At 38.3% G+C, this 14377-nt stretch overlaps 2 protein-coding genes across 2 annotated transcripts; one reads left to right on the top strand and one right to left on the bottom strand.

The window, feature by feature from the left end:
• Positions 1-4781: 4781 nt before the first annotated feature.
• On the top strand, positions 4782-10305 carry LOC135651573 (kinesin-like protein KIN-14N). The gene is made up of 17 exons (XM_065171756.1): positions 4782-5084; positions 5160-5393; positions 5492-5636; positions 5768-5877; positions 5957-6076; positions 6154-6357; positions 7179-7388; positions 7475-7549; positions 7720-7866; positions 7934-8075; positions 8183-8292; positions 8700-8861; positions 8940-9148; positions 9392-9473; positions 9563-9667; positions 9743-9847; positions 9937-10305. Exons 1-17 carry the CDS (start codon positions 5016-5018, stop codon positions 10099-10101), a joined length of 2394 nt encoding a protein of 797 aa, XP_065027828.1. The 5' UTR covers positions 4782-5015; the 3' UTR covers positions 10102-10305.
• A 265-nt stretch (positions 10306-10570) lies between these two features.
• On the bottom strand, positions 10571-12976 carry LOC135651574 (polyubiquitin-like). The gene is made up of 2 exons (XM_065171757.1): positions 12898-12976; positions 10571-12406 (listed from the first exon to the last, which is right to left on the bottom strand). The coding sequence occupies exon 2, from the start codon at positions 12404-12406 to the stop codon at positions 10805-10807; it is 1602 nt and encodes a 533-aa protein (XP_065027829.1). The 5' UTR covers positions 12898-12976; the 3' UTR covers positions 10571-10804.
• Between the last annotated feature and the right edge of the window lie 1401 nt (positions 12977-14377).

The raw sequence follows: 14377 nt of genomic DNA, 5'->3' as shown, positions 1-14377 counted from the left end.
GGCAATTTCATGTCTCAACCCCTTATCCCCATCTTCTCGGGCAAAAGTTATGAAGTTTGGAGTATCAAGATGAAGACTCTATTCAAGTCTCAAGATCTTTGGAACTTAATAGAGAATGAATATGCAGATCCAGATGACGAAATCAGGCTGAGGGAGAATAGAAAGTCGTCGTGAGTTTGAAATTTTGTTCATGAAAAGCAATGAATCGGTACAAGATTTTCTTTCTCGAGTGATTGAAATTATTAGTCAAATGAAATCTTATGGTGAACATCTTCCTGATGAACTAATGGGTTCCTTGCAAGCACATGAAGTAAGGTTGAACAGGTCACTTGAAAAAAGTGAAGAAAAAGCATTTCAGGTTAAGGGAGAGTCTTCTACTTCAGAAGAAGACAAAAAATCAACAGGAAGAGGACGTGGCAGAGGAGGATTTCGTGGTAGAGGAAATGGAAAAGGAAGAGGACACTTTGATGAACAAGGGCAATCAAATTATGATCAAAAAAATTACAAAAGTGGAATTCAATGTCACTATTGTAAAAAGTTTGGTCACATGAAGGCAGATTGCTGGAAAAGAGAAAAGCAAGCAAGCTATGTGGAGAAAATTGAAGAAAATAGTAAGTTGTTTATGACTCATTCACAAATTCATAACATCTCAAATGATATTTGGTTTTTGGATAGTGGATGTTCTAATCATATGTCAGGCATAAAATCAATATTTAGAGATATTGATGAGACTCACAAGTTGAATGTTAGACTTGGAGATAACAAGCAAATTCAAATGGAAGGGAAAGGAACAATTGAGGTGAAGACAAATCAAGGGAAGGTAAAATACCTTGATAATGTTTTCTTTGTTCCTACTTTATCACATAATTTGTTGAGTGTTGGACAATTAGTAAATGATGGATATCAAGTAATATTTGATGATGGTTCATGCACTATTAGAGATAAGAAATCTGGTTTGATTATAGTAAATGTTTGCATGACACAAAACAAGATGTTTCCACTTGATGTGTCAAATATTGAAAGACATACGCTTATCACAACTCAAAAGAATGAGTCTAATTTATGGCATTTAAGATATGGATATCTTAACATTAAAGGTTTAAGGTTGTTAAGTCAAAAAGGAATGGTTTTTGGATTGCCTAAGATTAATACGCTTGATGTATGTGAAGGATGTATTTATGGCAAACAAAGTAGAAAACCATTTCCTATTGGAAAAGCATGGAGAGTATCTAATTGTCTTGAATTAATTCATGCTGACTTATGTGGACCTATGAATACAAAATCATTTGGTGGAAGTCAATATTTTTTATTGTTTACGGATGATTATAGTCGCATGAGTTGGGTATATTTTTTGAAATTGAAATCAGAAACATTTGATAATTTTCAAAAATTCAAGGCACTTGTAGAAAGACAAAGTGGTAGATATATAAAGACACTTCGGACAGATAGAGGTGGTGAATTTTTATCTAATGAGTTTAGTTCATTTTGTGAAGAAAATGGTATTCACAGAGAATTGACAGCACCATATACACCGGAGCAAAATGGTGTAGCTGAGCGTAAGAATCGGACTGTCGTTGAAATGGCAAGAAGTTTGCTTAAAGGAAAACATCTTCCAAATCAGTTTTGGGCAGAAGCAGTTGCAACAGCATTTTATTTGTTGAATATTTCACCAACAAAGGCTGTTATGAATCGAACTCCTTTTGAGGCTTGGTATGGTATGAAACCAAGTGTTAGACATCTAAGAATTTTTGGCTGTATTGCTTATGCTTTGGTGAATTCATAAAATCATCACAAGCTTGATGAAAAATCAGAGAAATGCATTTTAATTGGTTATTCTTTACAATCTAAAGCATATCGATTATATAACCCTGTTAGTGGCAAAGTTATTATTAACAGAAATGTTATGTTTGATGAAAGGGCAAGTTGGAATTGGGAGACCAATAAAGGTGAAACACAAATGCAGATTCCAGCAGAACTAGACACTCCGCAGAATCAAGTGACAGATCCTACTCCAACAAATTCATCGTCAACCTCACCCAATAGCAGTTCAAATTTGGATTCCTCAGATGAAACCCCTCCAAGAAATTTCAGATCACTGACAGAAATTTATAACTCAACATTTGCTTTGTTTATTTCAGATCCGACAACTTTTGAGGATGCAGTTAAAAAAAAGGAATGGAGAAAAGCAATGAAGGAGGAAATCAAGTCAACTGAGAAGAATGAAACTTGGGAGCTAATGGATCTACCGAAAGAAAAGAAAGCGACTGGGTTAAAATGGATGTTCAAAACAAAATTTAAATGCAAATTATTTGGTTTCACTGATAGTGATTGTGTAGGAGCTTTAGACGATCGAAAGAGTACTTCAAGCAAGTGGAGCTATCACAATGAAGTATTGTGGAACGGATGAACAAGTTACGGATATCTTCACCAAATCACCGTCATTTCGAAAGCATATTTATTTTATGTCGCAAATTGGTGTATGCAACTATGAATCAAGGGGGAGTGTTGAGATATGATTCATAGTTATCTAGATTGTTATCATGATCTAGTGGTTACGTGATGATTTCAATACTTTACTTTTTTTTCCTTACATCACTACTTTTTTTGGTCACTCTTACTAATAGCTAAAAGTTGTAGTGCCAATATATTATTCTGTAGAATGAATCTCTACAATCAACACGAGCATTAGCTAATCATTTATCATAAGTGTTCAGTTCAACATGATAAGGTTATTTAGTCCCCATATTTATTGTGGGGTATAAGGGCTCATAAATCCATCTGGTCTCCCTCTTTTTTAGAGGTGTCTTTTGGAATTCACGAACTTTAAAAAGATAAAATCATGCAAGTATATCCATCGTCCAAAGAGAATAATTCTTCGTAAGTTTATGGACTGTACTAATAGCCGACTGACCAAATGATCTCTTATCATATTAGCTCCAGAAGAAGGGCTCGAGGTCTACATCTCGATCGAACAAACTTAATTTCTAAATCATACATCTTAACTATGAGCCATTGGCTCTCCTATGGGAGAGAATATTGATAAGATCATTTGGTCTCATATTAGTTAAGGATTATGGAAACCAATGACTCATATATCCGTCGAATTTTTTTTGTCTTTGAAGGCTTCAAAAAGGTAAAATTATATTATCGTTTAAAACAGACAATTCTCGATGAGCCTAAGGGACAAACCAATTACCGACTAATCAAATGATTTCTTATCACACTTCACCCATATATTAATTACAACTTAGAAGTTGCAAGGATAAATTGCCTTCAAGCATCAATTATTAAGCAACAATAGAAGAAACGACAAAAAATAAAAAAAGACTGGTGAAACAATGCTCGCAAGCTAATATGAGAAATTGATGAATCATGAACAGAGAATATAACAATGTTGACATTGACAAAAGCAAAAAGGGCCAAAGAACATAATTCTTTTTTCTAAAGGAAGTTATCCGCCTCCTGTGAAAGACATATTAACTAAAGAAGACACATCACCTGCATCTGACTTCTTTTTTCCACCACAGCTCCTTTACTTCCATCAAGTTGTCTTGGAGGAGGACAGATGCATGTTGTGAAGATTAAGGCAAAAAGCATATTTTTCCCACAACTGTAGAATGAAGTAACATTCAAACTTCCAACATTAAAAGGAGCTTTTGGATTTACGAAACTCATCACCTGGCATTGTATGTTTGTCGCACACTAATGCTGATTTCTAAAGATACAAATACACTAGAATTACTCGGCATTAGATCTTGCAGAAACTTTAGGCCAGATGAAGCCTTGATTCTAACACCACAAATGAAGACCATTCCACCAACACTGAGCTGGGATCCTCTCAAATGATTCCATAGAATTAATTGAGGTTGTATCTCTTACAGTATGTCGTCCTCGATGAAAAGGAATCTCTTCTGCATGCCGACACAATTATCGCCATTTGCAAGAACCGTAATCCACTTCCATGTGTCGATTAGAATTTGTAAGAAGACGCACCCAATCAAAAGCATTTTTCAGAGGAGTCAATGGTGATGAATCACTGTCATTGCCAACACTGGTTTCCAACACCTCACGAGGCTACTACGCCTGCAAACTCCAACCAAAGAAGGATTAGTAGCAGATCACATCAAAGCATACGTTCTTTGGAAGATTAGTCCTCCATGTCCATCTCATTTGGTTGGACAACTCTCCCTATCCCCCACCCAACACCACACAAAAATATATAATTGGATTTGTCCATAGTTAGGGGCAGTAAGCTTTGGGGTTCAGAGATGAACAGAGACGCGGCCTTTGTAGTGTTAGAAAACTAAGCATCCCCCACCTCCCCGGATAACGAAAGATGAACCGCTTCTCGACGCATGAAATGGCAAGTAGGAAGTAGTTTTCATTCTGATGCTGTCAGGCTTTGGAGGTGGAGAAATTTTTGCTATTAAGTGAGATTATATATATATATATGATGAATATAATATAATGAGAAACGAAGGCACAATCCTTTAATAGGCATCGAAACAAGTGCAGGTTTGTAGTGGCAGCAATGAAACGTACATGTCGCAGTTGCTGGCAGCCAAATGGTTCGGACAAAGTTTGCGCCTTGTAAATCCTTCGATTTACGACAAGATTCGCATGCAGATTCGTGCGGTGTGATGTCGGATCACAGCTACCTATCTCGATGGGTACACAAGTAATTTACTGTTTTGGGGCTCTTCACGCTTCGAGGCATGGGGGTATTTTGGTCACATCACTTTCCCTAATCGCCACACCCACCCGCTCCCCAATTCAAACTACTTCAAATCTCTCTCATGTGAGATCCGGAACAAAGAAGAGCTGCTCAAGAACCCTAACCCCATTTCCGACCACCTAAGCGAGCAGATCGAGAAAGGAGCCATTTTTATCCCGATTGGCTTTCCTTTAACCCTCCTCATTGTCTGCTCCTCTCTGGTCGTTGAGGTGACGGCTCGCGTCCCTCCTTCGCCTTTCCTTACCATCAAGAAACCAGTCCACAGTCTTCCCTCAAATCCATGTCCTCCCGGGTCCAGAGCAAGCCCCCCTTGCCTGCCCACCCAAATTTATCGCGGAGCCCATCGAACGTGAGTTCTTCCGGTGTTCTCCTTTGTTCCGGTTTCTAGGGCTTTCAGTTTGATCTCCGATTTTGGTTGTTGCAGAAGAAGGAGAATCTGGGTGAGACGACACCCATCGACAAGCGGCGGAAGATGGTCAGCCCCGCGTCTAACGGCCGGGCGCCGCGGCAGGTGCTGTCGTCCGTCAATGCCGGCCCCAACCCTGGCGATCAGGCATCGGATGGAGGGAGCTCATCTGGGGTTGAGTTCGGGTCCAGGGAGGACGTGGAAAAGCTCTTGGGTGAGAAGATGAAGGGGAAGAACAAGAACGATTACAAGGTTGTGCACCTAGGAATTTGTTTCCTTCTTTACGAAATCTTATCGGCGTTTTTTGGGTACTGATTTTTTCAGCTGTTTATATCTTGTCATTTTTATAGGGCAAGAGCGAGCAGATGATAGAGTACATTAAAAAACTTCGGATTTGCATCAGATGTTACATGGAGCTTGAAGATGGCTACTTGGCAGAGCAAGAGAAACTTCGAAATATGTTGGATTTTGAAGAGAAAAGGCACGGAGAGATTGGTAATTACCAATTTTGATTTTTAAAATGGCACAAAAAATGAGAAAATCTTGTTTTATTGAGATTTATAACTCCCATGTGCACTTGTCATCCTTATGTGTTGATGTCCTGGTGGAACCTCATATTTTTGCAGAGACCCAGATGAAGTTTAAGATTGATGAACTGGATTCAACACTAAAGGAAATTCAAAACCAGTATTCTTTGTTGCAGAAGAACTTCCAAAAGGAAGAATCTGAGAAATTGGTAAGAGTGATGAAGATTCTCGATTTGATTAGCGGATTGAGTTTTGAAGCTTCTGACTATAACTTGAAAAATTCTGCAGGATGCTATCAAGTCTTATGTGAATGAAAGGGGAACAAGGGTTGCAGTTGAGAATTCTCGAGATGCTCTGTCAGCAGGCCTTGAAAGAGTCACCCAGGAGAAGAAATGTGTAGTTGACCAGGTATGTTACTTTTTTTATTAAAATTAAGCAGTTCTTTTGATGATCCAAGTGACATCTTGTTTCATGCAATTTGCCAGTTAAAAATGTTGCAAGAAACTAATAGGAGATTACAAGATTACAATGCCAGTTTGCAACAGTACAACAGTAATCTTCAGACTGAGGCCAACAAAAATGGTGAAACAATCTCGAGGCTGCAGAAGGAGAAGAGTGCTATAATGGAAAGCCTGACTAGTGCTAGGGACCACTCAAACTCACTCAAAACTCAATTGGATTCCTCCAGGGTTAGCGTTCTATTTAACATTTTTTAATACAGGATGAATTATTGGCACTTGTCAATCATTTTTTCCCCTTTCTCTAAAATTTATTAGCTCAATGGCAGTTGTACCTTAATTTTTTTTGGTGCTCAAAGAACTTATCATTTTATCAGTTTTATTTTATTTTTATTGTTAAATAGCGTTGATGTCCTATTGCTTTCAGTATGTGCAACTTACAGAGGTTGATGTATCTTGGTTTACAAGGTCCTTTTTTCTACTGATTCTTGTTAACTGATTTTATGTTTCTTATTTATTCTGCTTTATGAATTGTATTAATACAGTCAAAATTGTCTCATCTTCACAGAAGGTAGTAACTCATCTTGTACAAATCTCATTCTTGTGTCTTGGCTATAGGAAGGAACTCATGTTGCATAAATTCCTTGATCTGATCAGCAACATTGTATCCTGGTCATTTGCAAATATTGACACTTGATAGTCATATGCATTACTTTCTATGAGATATCTCATTCCTCCGCCTGTGCCCACCCCCACCCCCCACCCCCCACCCCCCGCCCCCGGGGAAAAAAGAGAAACTAATGTCAGCTTGAGGAGGCAGTTCAACTATATAATAAACTGTTTTGGTAGATTCAAGGAATAATGATTTTGCAACTAGAATAATATCTTGAAGTTTGACTGAACACAATAACACACTTGACCTTTTTCATTGCCCATCATGTTTCATTCTAGATGAAGTTGCTGTGTGGTTGATTATTTTTGGTGCTATTGCTGTTATATAAGTTATAACATTCAATAATTCATGTAATTTTAATGTTTGATTGCTTCATCAGTCTTCTCAGCAAGAGGCCATGAAACAGAAAGAAGAATTAAAAAAGGAAGTCAGCTGCCTTAGAACTGAATTGCAACAAGTACGAGATGATCGTGATCATTTATTAGAACGAGTGCAGAGTTTGACTGTAGACGTTGTTAACTACAGAGAAATTAGTGGAAAATCATCAAAAGATTTGGATGAAATGACTACAAAGAATGTTGCTCTAGAGGTTTGTTTTCATATGCGCTAACATCTTCATACATTCTGCTAGTTTTTACAGTAGCATGGTATATATTTGTTCTTTATTAATTTCAGGAGACATGTTCTTCCCAAAGAGAACAAATACAACTATTGCAGCATCAGCTTGGTATTTCTAATGAGAAGCTGAAGGTTGGTAGCTATAAAGCATTACAGATAGTATTATCATATTGTGGCAATTCATTTTCTTTTGCCTGAATGTGAGATAAACCAGTGACTTACCATTGGCTGCAGAATAATATGAATAATCTAGGACTAAGTAATTTTTTGTTCAGTTTTTGACATCCTTGTTGCTTTAATAGAGAGCCGACTTGACAGCTACTGAGACGATGACAGAGTATGAAGAGCAGAAGAAAACTGTTAAAGATTTGCAAGGACGTCTTGTAGATGCCGAGCTTCAGATAGTGGAAGCTGAGAAATTGCGCAAAAAACTGCACAACACCATATTGGTACTTGTGTTAATTTAGTTAAATATATATTATAAAATTTATGTAGTGCTGAACTTCTTTTTGACAGGAACTTAAAGGAAATATTCGCGTGTTCTGTAGAGTTCGTCCTCTTTTACTTGATAATGATTCAAGTGACACAGATGGAGCAGTTGTTTCTTATCCAACATCCTTTGAATCTCTTGGTCGTGGCATTGATTTAACACATAATGGTATGACAAGCCTTTTGTTTGTTTTAGATACTACATTTGCATTGTTTCTTTTGATGACTACTATGGGTGATATAAAATATTGATCAAACCAAGGAAATTATGAACAGCCCAGATGTACTCCTTCACGTTTGACAAAGTATTTAATCATGAAGCTTCACAAGAAGATGTTTTTGGAGAAATCTCTCAGTTGACTCAGAGTGCACTTGATGGCTATAAGGTGCTTCAGTTAATCTTTAAAATATGTTGTCTCTGTTGAAATCTATACACAACAATTATTTCATTTATACTGACTTATTGATTTTGTCGATTCTCTTTTATTGAGATGTTTCTTCTAACCTTTGTACTTTGATTTAGCATTCCTAGTATACTGTTCTCATTGAACTTCTTTTTGAGTTGATTTGTTAATCATAAAGTCATATTAGTTCCGGGATTCTTTTTTGAGTAATGGTTTTTGAAAACACACATTGCCTTTTTATGCTTATCCTGGTTCTCTTTTACCATAAAAGGTCATAGGGTGAATATAGCTTTAGAATGTGTATATAATCTGCTGCAGTATGATCGTGTGACTGCTTGTGATCAATTCTTGTATTTTTGACTAAAAAAGTTTGTTGTCATCAATTGTAGGTTTGCATATTTGCATATGGGCAAACTGGCTCGGGTAAAACTTACACTATGATGGGCAACACTGAATGCCCTGAAGATAAAGGTCTTATACCACGGTCATTAGAGCAAATTTTTCAGACTAGTCAATCTCAGCAATGTCAGGGTTGGAAATACAAAATGCAGGTGACCTTTTACTCTTAAATTGTTTTTGCTTAGTCTTCACTTTCACCACCATGCTTGATTCATTCATTTCTTTTTTAGGCATCCATGCTCGAAATATATAATGAAACAATTCGTGATTTGTTATCACCAAGCCGTCCTTGTAGTGTAGACACATCTGGTGGTCCAGGCAAACAATATTCAATCAAGCACGACTCTAATGGTAATACGGTTGTATCTGATCTTACCATCGTAGATGTTTGCAGCATCAAGGAAGTCTCGTTCCTCCTACAACAAGCTGCACAGAATAGGTAATACTTGCTGAGCTAGTTGGTTAAAGGGTTTTCTTTCTGAGGCTGACATTATGAAGAAATCCTTTTTCATTCTATTTGTTGTGTTCAAAACCATTCATGTTAATATTCTCGTTAGTTTCATGTTTTAAACGGTTTCCTTTTGTATTCTACTTTCATACTAACATACTAGTTGGGGTTAGTGGGTGTTTCGTGTTCCATAACTAGTTGAACTCTGATGAGATTTCTGAACTTGGAGACCAGGTCTGTGGGTAGAACACAAATGAACGAACAATCTTCAAGAAGTCATTTTGTCTTCACTTTAAAGATTTTTGGTGTTAATGAGGTCAGAAACTCATCATTATCTGTGGCAAAACTGGTTTCTGTTGTGTTAGAAACATACGTCAAGTGATTACTTCATTTTTCATTTTTCAGAGAACAGAACAACAGGTTGAAGGGGTTCTGAACCTAATTGATCTTGCTGGAAGTGAACGTCTTGCTAAAAGTGGCTCTACTGGCGAGCGCCTAAAGGAAACTCAGGTGGATACCGTTCATCTATGTCAATTAAATCATGAAATAGTTCATATTTTTGACTCTTTTGCCACATCGATGCAGGCAATCAACAAAAGTTTGTCTGCCCTAAGTGATGTAATATTCGCAATTGCAAAGAAAGATGACCATGTGCCTTTCAGGAACTCTAAGCTAACGTATCTTTTACAGGTACCGTTGTGCACCCATCTCCATACATTATTCCGCTTTGAGATTAAATTAAGTATTTGTTTGATCATTAGTCTTGTTACATCATGTAGCCATGCCTTGGTGGGGATTCGAAGACATTAATGTTCGTCAACATCTCGCCTGAGACCTATTTTGTTGGGGAGTCTCTTTGTTCACTTCGGTTTGCTGCCAGGGTCAACTCATGCGAGATTGGGATCCCACGACGCCAAACCCAGTCACGATTGACCTACAGTTGATTGTACCACCAACTGATGTCTGTAATTTCTTTATGTGTCCTCATGTTGCTAGTTAATGGCAATTAGTCTTCTAACATTGCCTTCCCGTTATCTGTACAATAATGAGTCAGATCAAACATGCTATTATATGTACAAGTACATTGGCTCATTTGGTGTATGAGTCGGATCAACCATGCAATCATATGTACAAGTGCATTTTGCTCATTTGGTGTATCTTTCCGTTCATTGTCTTCACAAAAACATTGTAATATCTTTTTCTTTGAATAGATAATTCAAGAGGTGGCAGAATCACCTGCTACAACTTCCATCCGAAAGCTAAAAGCTAAAAGCTTTATTCATTAAGCTCCAAAACTCAAATACATTACAATGTTCTATGGTATCAATAAATAACACAATCGACGTATGTCTTAGAGGTTTGTTTCGCATACACAATAGAAACACAAGAGCACAAGAAAATACAACGCAAGAATTGATTAAACTGGCGATGTAAGAAATATCAAACAGAGAAAGAACTACATCAGAGACAAAATATGGCCATACAAAAAGAGTATGCAAAGACCAGAAGTTACCGAAAACATTATTGCCACACATTAACATGAGTTCCAGCATAACATTGTCAACCGACGAGGACACTTCACCACAGACAACATTATCAACATACGAGACACCACACATCAAAGCAGCAAACGAGCAGGACAAGGGTTCACTGGCCACCACGAAGGCGGAGCACCAGGTGGAGGGTGGACTCCTTCTGGATATTGTAGTCCGCAAGGGTGCGACCATCCTCTAATTGTTTCCCAGCAAAGATTAACCTTTGCTGGTCTGGTGGAATACCCTCTTTGTCTTGAATTTTAGCTTTCACATTATCAATAGTATCGGAAGATTCAACCTCAAGGGTGATGGTCTTGCCGGTGAGAGTCTTAATGAATATTTGCATCCCTCCCCTGAGCCTGAGAACCAAATGAAGGGTAGATTCCTTCTGAATATTGTAGTCCGCTAGGGTGCGACCATCCTCTAACTGTTTCCCAGCAAATATCAACCTTTGCTGGTCTGGGGGAATGCCCTCTTTGTCTTGAATCTTGGCCTTTATATTATCAATGGTGTCAGAAGATTCGACTTCAAGGGTGATAGTCTTGCCGGTGAGAGTCTTTATGAAAATTTGCATCCCTCCCCTAAGCCTAAGAACCAAATGAAGGGTAGATTCCTTTTGGATATTATAGTCTGCTAGGGTGCGACCGTCGTCTAGCTGCTTCCCAGCAAAGATCAACCTCTGCTGGTCTGGGGGGATGCCTTCCTTGTCTTGAATCTTGGCCTTTACATTATCAATGGTGTCAGAAGATTCAACCTCAAGGGTGATGGTCTTACCGGTGAGGGTCTTAACAAAAATTTGCATTCCTCCCCTCAACCTGAGCACCAAATGAAGGGTAGATTCCTTTTGGATGTTATAGTCTGCCAGGGTGCGACCATCCTCCAGCTGCTTCCCAGCAAAGATCAACCTCTGCTGGTCTGGGGGGATGCCCTCCTTGTCTTGAATCTTGGCCTTTACATTATCAATGGTGTCAGAAGATTCGACCTCAAGGGTGATGGTCTTACCGGTGAGAGTCTTAATGAAAATTTGCATTCCTCCCCTCAGCCTGAGCACCAAATGAAGGGTAGATTCCTTCTGGATGTTATAGTCTGCCAGGGTGCGACCGTCCTCCAACTGCTTCCCAGCAAAGATCAACCTTTGCTGGTCTGGGGGGATACCCTCCTTGTCTTGAATCTTAGCCTTTACATTATCAATGGTGTCAGAAGACTCGACCTCAAGGGTGATGGTCTTACCGGTGAGAGTCTTAATGAAAATTTGCATTCCTCCCCTCAGCCTGAGCACCAAATGAAGGGTAGATTCCTTTTGGATGTTATAGTCTGCCAGGGTGCGACCATCCTCTAGCTGCTTCCCAGCAAAGATCAACCTCTGCTGGTCTGGGGGGATGCCCTCCTTGTCTTGAATCTTGGCCTTTACATTATCAATGGTGTCAGAAGATTCGACCTCAAGGGTGATGGTCTTACCGGTGAGAGTCTTAATGAAAATTTGCATTCCTCCCCTCAGCCTGAGCACCAAATGAAGGGTAGATTCCTTTTGGATGTTATAGTCTGCCAGGGTGCGACCGTCGTCTAGCTGCTTCCCAGCAAAGATCAACCTCTGCTGGTCTGGGGGGATGCCCTCCTTGTCTTGAATCTTGGCCTTTACATTATCAATAGTGTCAGAAGATTCAACCTCAAGGGTGATGGTCTTGCCGGTTAGTGTCTTAACAAATATCTGCATCTGAATAAAATAATAAAAATGAATTAGCATACGGCCGAATAGATCATGAATTAGAAATATAACTAAGAAATCCAGGAACAAATTAGACCACTGATCAATGATGCAGACACAAGTTAAGGTAAAATCTAGCAATCCAACATAAAGCTCATATAAAAGCACAAATATTTTATGATGAAGGGTTCCACATATATGCCACCAACAAAGATCCATTAAGGAGCAGATGATGCAAAGCATGTTATTACTCTAGAATAATCAAAACCAAACAATATATTTTGTAGATCAAAGGTAGAAACATCGAGATAAATCAAACGTACTCTTCCCCCAAAGGAATCAAATCAATGACGAATCCCTAAAAGAAGTTGCAAAGGTGCCAAGAACACCAAAGCATCAAGAAAGAAACGTTGTAGCCCACACAATAATATCCAAAGCAAGAAATAAACAAGAGGAATTAAAGAGAATTACAAGAAAAGATGAAAGGGAAGAAGACATACCTTGAGAGAAAAAAAGCGGTTTGGTCGAGCAAAGAGGGAGGGAGAAACTTACAAAGCGGCTTTAACAAGATGAGATGAGAACTGGTTGGGTTGACAGGGTTCATATTTATAGTGGCTTCCTTGTTTAAGAATACCCGACGGTGAATTTACCGTCGATAGACCCTCTCAATATAACTTTGCATCGGGATGGTCAATGTTACTTACATACATATCCCACATCCCACCTTTGTCAAAATTGTCAAAAGTGCTTCTCATTCCCATACGAGACCTAATTGAACGTATCAGGAATTTTATTTATTTATTATCCTAAACGAATGCATTGCTGTAAATGAGGACACCCTGGATTTTAATATATAATGGGAGGGCACAAATATACCATTTTTATATTTATGTTAGCTTGAAATCAAGTTGGCTATCATGTTATTACCATCATGTTATTATATTTTCACTTGTGTTAAATCAAAAACACCAATACACAAAAGACGTAGTTGAAAACTTTCCCTTTGTGCATAATATATTCATCTATGACAAAAAATTAAATGAGATATTTGATACAAGCTAAAGTGTCCCTATTGAACATGATGCATGTATCCAAGACAAAAATATTTGATGTGATCTAAAATATTTCTCTTGGATACAATGCATACGTCTCACATGATTCAAAGCATCCCTCTTGTGCATGGCATGTTCGCTTAGGTAAAAGTGTATTCAAAGCATCTATATGACCAAAGTATCCTCTTATGCCCGATGCATTCATTTAGAATGAAAAAAATATTTAAAATATTATTTAGTCATTTTTTAAAACAACTAATTGTCGATGTCTCGATGCCCTTGCCCATCTCGTGTTTGACACTATAGTTTAACTCAGTATGATCGATCGCCCTCGTGCATCACTTGTGTTCGATACAACTTTTGTGAGCAATTCAAATTCACACAAATTGCATTTAAAACTCCTTACATGTTAATTAAAGTTGATACTTTTTGATACACTCATGAATCTTATATAATTGATACTTTTATATAAGTAATTCAAGTTAGCACACATGAACGCCCTTCGATATCTTACATTGTGATCACACACTACCAAGCCTTTTCCCTAAAGCATAATATAGGGGCAAATAATATAATTAGAATTGACAGCCGATCAAAACTTAACATATGACATCTAGTCCATCCAGTAAGCCTAACGATGACATAATACCATCTAAGCATGCTGAATATGCATGACATCTAAAGCCAAATATTCCTTGTTGATACCCCAAGCTGGAGACTTATAAAAGGAGGGTCCCCGCAAATATGCACATACCACTCAACTCTCCGGGTTAGGCTGATGCTTGAACTCCACAGATTGGTCATGGTGGTAGCATCCTCCTGCATCATTAGCAGGTCCAGTCATCGTCTGCAATGTCATCTCCCATTTGTGACTTCTTCGACTGTCACGATCTTGACCATTATCTACAACGACATCGGTCATCTGTGG

Source organism: Musa acuminata, chromosome BXJ3-10, assembly GCF_036884655.1.
Source record: "Musa acuminata AAA Group cultivar baxijiao chromosome BXJ3-10, Cavendish_Baxijiao_AAA, whole genome shotgun sequence".
NCBI classification, from domain to species: Eukaryota; Viridiplantae; Streptophyta; class Magnoliopsida; order Zingiberales; family Musaceae; genus Musa; species Musa acuminata.
This window is presented reverse-complemented; position numbering and strand designations above follow the sequence as displayed.

What these genes read in the sequence shown, in the direction of transcription:
- LOC135651574 (XM_065171757.1), bottom strand. Translation starts at nt 12,406, where the DNA reads ATGCAGATATTTGTTAAGACACTAACCGGCAAGACCATCACCCTTGAG.
- LOC135651573 (XM_065171756.1), top strand. Translation starts at nt 5,016, where the DNA reads ATGTCCTCCCGGGTCCAGAGCAAGCCCCCCTTGCCTGCCCACCCAAAT. An exon ending in GTGCACTTGATGGCTATAAG is followed by an intron (nt 8,293 to 8,699) that starts GTGCTTCAGTTA and finishes CATCAATTGTAG; the next exon opens with GTTTGCATATTTGCATATGG. An exon ending in AGCGCCTAAAGGAAACTCAG is followed by an intron (nt 9,668 to 9,742) that starts GTGGATACCGTT and finishes ACATCGATGCAG; the next exon opens with GCAATCAACAAAAGTTTGTC.